Below are 6,342 nucleotides of genomic sequence, written 5' to 3' on the forward strand. Positions count from 1 at the left end.
AGTTCTGTGCTGGACCTCTAGGGCGGTGCTAATCTAGCCTTTGCCTGAGGCTATCCGGCAAATGCCTCTGTGCAGGGCTTGGGCGGGGCAGGTCCCAGGGGATCTACAGGGCGGACGGGCGGGGCGAGCAGTTATGGCTGCTCTCAGTTCCTTCCCCAGCAGCTCTGCAACCACTGCAAACCCAGGAGAGAAAGCTGCCTTCCCGCTTCTCCCGTTTGAGTCTGGGTCCCTAGAGACTCGCCCGGATCTGGAGCTCAGAGTCTGAAACTCCCTCCCGATTGAAAACAACAACCCCGCCCTCCGCCGCCGGCCCGCTCCACATGCACTCCGCACCTTAGTATTTCACTTCAGCACTGCGCCTCCTCTGAGTCTGGGTATGGTTTCCTCTTTCCTCCTAGTTGTAGAACTTCCACTCAGCCAGCCTTCCTGTGGTTCTGGATGATGTCCGTTCCGTCTTTTAGTTGTATTTTTGAAGTGGTTGTTCGAGGCAGCAAACTCTGGCGTTAACCTATGCCGCCATCTTGGTTCCGACAGCAAACTTTTTTATAACCAGAAGAGTATTCTTTTTTTGTTTCTTTATTTTTATTAAATTTATTGTGGTGACATTGGTCAACATGAACATATAGGTTTCAGGTGTGGGTTTTTGTGTTATAAGATCTGTTTATTGCAGCACCATGTGCCCACAACCCAAAGTCAAATCTTATACTGTCACCGTATATTAGGACCCCTTCCCCCCCCCCAGAAAGAGTACACTTATAACAATAAAAAGTACCGTATAGTAAACACATAAAGCAGCAACATATTTATTTATCATCAAGTATTATGTATTGTACATAACTGTGTATGTTTTACTTTTATACAATGGCAGTGCAGTAGGTTTGTTTATACCAGCATCACCACAAATAAGTGAATAATGTGTTATGCTATGATGTTATGATGGCTACGATGTAAGTGATAAGAATTTTTCTGGTCTGTTATAATTTTTATGGGACCATCATCATATAGTCTGTCATTGACCAAAATTTTGTTATACTGTGCATGACTGTATACATAAAGCTTTAGGAGTAAAGGGATAGCCATTAAGTTAATCTTTGAAGGATAAATACAGGGTTGTAAAAGGCCTTTAGGGTTGGAAAAACATAAGTAAAGTACAAGAACCAGAAACTTGGAGACCTTTATTTTTTTAATGTATTTTTATTGATTTCAGAGAGGAAGGGAGAGGGGGAGAGAGAGAGATAGAAACATCAATGATGAGAGAGAATCATTGATTGGCTGCCTCCTGCATGTCCCCTACTGGGGATTAAGCCCGCAACCTGGGCATGTGCCCTTGACTGGAATCAAACCTGGGACCCTTCAGTCCGCAGACCGACACTCTATCCACTGAGCCAAACCAGCTAGGGCACTTGGAGACTTTTACATGTTTGACTGGAATGTAGAGTGTTTAGAAGGGAATGATGGGAAGCGAAGCTAGTAGAGGAGGGTAGAAGCCAGATTGTAGAGGGTCTATATTGTCATGCCTGTAAAGCTTGTACTGTGCAAACTTTTAAGCAGAGAAATGATGTGTTCAGAGTGGTAATATTACAGTAAGGAGACATTAGAGATGAGGAGAAGGAATCATGGTAGCCTTCCACATGGAAATGAACTAGACCAGCGATTTTCAACTGGTTTGCCACAAGAATTTTTAAAACATGCAGTACTATGCCCGGCTGTGTGATTCAGTGGTTGAACGTCGACCTATAAACCTGGAGGTCACGGTTTGATTCCTGGTCAGGGCACATGCCTGGATTGCGGGCTCAAGCTCCAGAGTGGGGTGTGATCAATGATTCTTTCATCATTGATGTTTCTTTCTCTCTCTCTCTCTCCCTCTCCCTCTCCTTCTTCTTCTTCCTTCCTCTCTCTCTGAAAATCAATTTAAAATCTCTTTTAAAAGTGTTAAAAACAAACAAAACAAAAAAAACATGAAGTACCTGACAATTTAGTCAAGGGCACTGACCTCTTTTCCCCTTAGATTGTCAAATAAAATTGACAACAGCCAATACAACAATAGCTGTCTGGTGTGAATGAATCAAAATTATGCCTTTCATTTTTGTCAGATAGGCAAAAATTATATTTTTGGTGTGCCACAGAATTTTAGTAATTAATTCATGTGTGGGAAAGGTTGAAAATCACTGAACTAGACCATTAACATTGGGAAGGTAGAGAGATTGAGATAAAGGATGGGTGGTTATAAAGACTCAGTAAGAGTGGATTGCTCAGCATGTTGACATGCATGAAGGAGATCCACAGGCATCATAGTACCTGCCTAAGCACCTCCCTTGCACTGCATTAATTTTTTTCTTTTTCTTTTTTCTTTTTTTTTTTAGCTAAAGTAAAGGTTTATTACAGAAAAGCTCCCTGCTGCAGGGAGAGGACCCGAACAGATTGCCAGGGCAGTTCCTTTGTCTAAGGGTTAATAATATATGACCTGCTAACTTTCCATTGGTTGGTTAGAAAAATTCGACCCTAGCATCATCCTTATATTTTAAACTTCAGGGTTCCCACTCATTTCTCCCCTCCCCCCGGCCCTGCATTAATTTTAGAACTTGCCTGGTCTCTGGTCCTCAGGTACCTGGTATCACTGGGTTGCATCAAACCCCTTTGTGATTTGCTGACTGTAATGGATTCAAAGATTGTTCAAGTGGCCCTCAATGGACTGGAGAACATCCTTCGGCTTGGAGAACAAGAGAGCAAGCGCAGTGGCTCAGGAGTAAATCCCTACTGTGGCCTCATCGAAGAAGCCTATGGTATGTGTCCTTTCCCAACATTATCTCTGACTTAAGTAGAGAGGTTATAGGTCAGAGTCTCGGGACTGTACGCCTCCAAAGTAGTACACATATGTGAAGGTGTATGTTTAGAGTCATCATTGAATGCAAGCTTCTATCTCATCAGTTCCTTCTTCCTCTCAGGGGCAGTAGATCAGTTCTCTTTCAGATGGGCTCTACCCAGCAAGTAAGTATAATACAGATGCAAAAAGAAAGCTCCAGAACTGATAATAGGACCAGGCACTGGAAGGCATATTTTTAGCTGAGCTTATAGCAAGTTCAAGCAAAAGTACAAGATGGACTCATCTCAGAGATTCAGAGAAGTAATTAAAAGCAGAATCAGGCCCTAGCTGGTTTGGCTCAGTGGAAGAGCATAGGCCTGCGGACCAAAGAGGGCCAGGTTCGATTCTAGTCAAGGGCACATGCCTGGGTTGTGGGCTCGATCCCCAGTAGGGGGCGTGCAGGAGGCAGCTGATCAATGATTCTCTCTCATCATTGATGTTTCTATATCTCTTTCCTTCTCCCTTCCTCTCTGAAATCAATAAAAATATATTTTAAACAATAATTTAAAAAATAAAAGCAGAATCAGGACTAGAACCTCTGATTTATAACTGACATATGGTATTTTTCCTTTGGGGTTATGTAGTTTGGGAGGGAAATCTTGGCTTTCCTCTTTCAGGTCAAAAAATAAAGATTCGATCATATTGCTTGTATTTATAAACAGGAACATACCTCGGGTAAAGGAAAATAGAAAAGCACTTATGAAAGTTGACTCTCCCTCCTTCCTTGTTACCACCGTAGGCTTGGATAAAATTGAGTTTCTCCAGAGCCATGAGAACCAGGACATCTACCAGAAGGCCTTCGACCTCATTGAGCACTACTTTGGTGTAGAAGATGATGATAGCAGCCTGGCTCCCCAAGTGGATGAAACACAACAGCAGTTCATCTTCCAACAGCCTGAGGCCCCCATGGAGGGCTTCCAGCTATAATGTCTGCCTCCGGGGAGGGGATGGGATGGGAAGCACCACCAACCAGCGGAAAAGCAGCCCTCTGGTGGGCGGGAAACCAGCCCCCCACCACCAGCCACCACACACCTCTGCTGCCCTGGAAACTGTGCTCTTGACCTGCTCCACCCCCTTCCCTTTGAGGGAGCACCCTCTGGACAGACAGAACCATCTGAGGCTCATATTTGGGTTTTGTGACAAGAAGGGGACGTGTTGGGTTTTTCTTCCTTACACTCTATTTTGGCTGCACATATGTCTTTAACCCAGGAGCCCAGGGTAGACAAAGGAGGACTGAGGTAATCAATTTTGCACCTTTTTTATGTTTATTTTTTCTTTAGTAGTGACTTCCTTCCCTTTTATCTTCCTTCGTCCTTCCCAGTTCTCTGCCCTGATTTGTGTAACTCTTATCTTGGGTACTTGAGCAGATGGAATATTCCAGAAGTAGGGGGTGGGAGGGGAAGAGAGAAATCCCAAAAAAGTATTCTCACTCTGACAGAATATTAATCTTGTATGCTTGGATTGAGTTATTTAATTTTTTTCTTTTGCACATTTTTCTTGTATTAAGGTTGCTCTTTCCAAGAACCATGAGTTCCTGGTTTTAGGAATCCCAGCTGCCAGCATTGTCTGGGACTAGAGGCTGAGGGGGAGGTCACCATAAGACAGGGCCCTTCCCCCCACCCCTCTCTAATCTCTGCCCAGACCTCTTTAGTTTGGGAGATCCCCCTCACTCTCCTGGGCAACTACACCAGTGGGAGTGGAGGGGAGGAGCACAGGCCTTTCAGACGGGGCTTCCCATGTGTCGCTACTGATCCCATGTTTCCTACCCACCTTCCAATGGTGCGACCCAACTTCATTTGTTTACTTGAAAATTCCCCTCGGAGCTGAATGAACCTCTGAGGTAGCTGTATTTTCTCCTAAGCACGAGACAGGGGGCTGTGATCCTTCCTTTCTCCTGAGGAGAAAGTCCTTGCTCTGGTGACCCATAAGTTGCAGAGGAGGTTGGAGTGAGAGTGTCATGTATTGGGATAGCCAGGGATCCCTACCTTTTGGCCTTTCTTCCTCTTCCATAGTTGGATCATGTATATTTTATTTCCAAAGGAGAGAATGTCAAAAAGTTCTGTATTTTTTTATATTCTATATATTAGGTAGGTCAATCTTAATTGGTCTTGAGAGGAAGAACTGTAATTTCTGTTAGTAGGGTACTGTGAGGAAGACCACAAAGAAATGTGGAAGCTCCCTCAGGAGGCCTGAGCTTGGTCCTTTTCTTCTCTGCTTGGATTCTGGGCCACCACTGGGGACCAACCCTTAGCTCTGGAACCTTTATGTAGCATGTCAGCCTGGTCTGATTGTCCCAGTACCTGAAGGAAGCAAGGATGACCCAGGGTGTGGTGAAGTATAACACTCTAATCTTTCCTGTGAGCATCCTGCTTGCATCAGAAAACCCAGAAAGTGTCTGCCTTCTTAGATTTGGTCTCAAAAGACCCTTGTTCACATAAGTTATCACTCATGGCTGACTTTCCTATTATCACAGAAACTTAGCAGCCTCAGGACTTTTGTGAGAGTTATCGATATCTTCCCTGTTTGGGATCCTTGTACCTGGTTTGGGTTTTGCCCTTCCTTGTGACAGTTATAACCCTAGTGTCTTTTTTTCTTTTCTCTTTGAATAAAGCTAGTGCAGTGCCACAATGGCTTGCCTGTGCTTTTGTGAATTACATATGAGAGCAAAGCCCAGTGGTTGAGGATGGGGGGGAGGAAGTTGTCAGATAAGTAAGTATAGACCAACATTGAGAAGGCACAATCTGCTCTGCCCCTGCTTTCCTCCGTGGTCAGTCAGTCAGTCAGTCAGAGGTGCCCTGCTCTAAGCTGTATTTTCCCTTCCCCAGAAACAGTGCCATTCTTGCTTCCATTCCTACACATCCCTGGCTCAGGTGAAATCCATGCCCCTCTGCCTACAGGTCTAAGATTCAGGTGCTCACTGTCAGCCTTGAATTTGCCTTCATTCTGGTTTGAGATCCAACTCCATAGCCATTTTCTGAGAAAGGTGGTTTGAGGCTATAGCTTGTCACTAAAGGTGTGTCAAGGCCAGCTGAGGTGTATTTATCCTTCCTCTTTCCTGAAAGAGGAAAGCCAAGATTTCCCTCCCAAGATGCTACTCTTCAGCTTAGGAATGTGACTCAACCCCCAGTCTCCCAGGTAGGCAAGAGGCAGGACCTTTTCCACTTGGCCTGCTGACTCCATTACAAACTATTCTATAGTTCAAAGAAAAACTCCACTCTCACCCCTACCCCCCATCCTTGTCCAAAGGGGAAAGAAAGCACTTTAGTGGGATCTACTTTGTACATCTTAAGCAATAGTTAAGTCCCTGACATTGGGACCAAATTCTTACTGTGAGACCTACACACCCTGCTTTTCCCAACTATTCCTCCAAAATCTACTTTCCCTTCAGATCTGGGCCCTGTACCAGATGGAAGACTTGATCCTCTGGCTGCTGCTTAAAGCCAGTTTTCCTCAAAGGCTGAAGTCTCCCAGGGCACAAC

The 6,342-nt window shown here is 44.7% G+C and overlaps 1 protein-coding gene across 2 annotated transcripts in view; it reads left to right on the forward strand.

The window, feature by feature from the left end:
* The window catches only part of KPNA6 (karyopherin alpha 6 (importin alpha 7)), a 60,680-nt gene extending 54,338 nt beyond the window's left edge, over positions 1-6,342 (forward strand). For both annotated transcript variants that reach the window (XM_005878339.2, XM_005878340.2), the window contains exons 13-14: positions 2,605-2,783; positions 3,603-6,342. In XM_005878339.2, the coding sequence (XP_005878401.1) occupies positions 2,605-2,783; positions 3,603-3,790 (367 nt within the window). In that variant the 3' untranslated portion in view covers positions 3,791-6,342. The remainder of the gene's footprint in view (positions 1-2,604; positions 2,784-3,602) is intronic.

The sequence above is a fragment of the Myotis brandtii genome, unplaced genomic scaffold, assembly GCF_000412655.1.
Source record: "Myotis brandtii unplaced genomic scaffold, ASM41265v1 scaffold555, whole genome shotgun sequence".
NCBI lineage: Eukaryota > Metazoa > Chordata > Mammalia > Chiroptera > Vespertilionidae > Myotis > Myotis brandtii.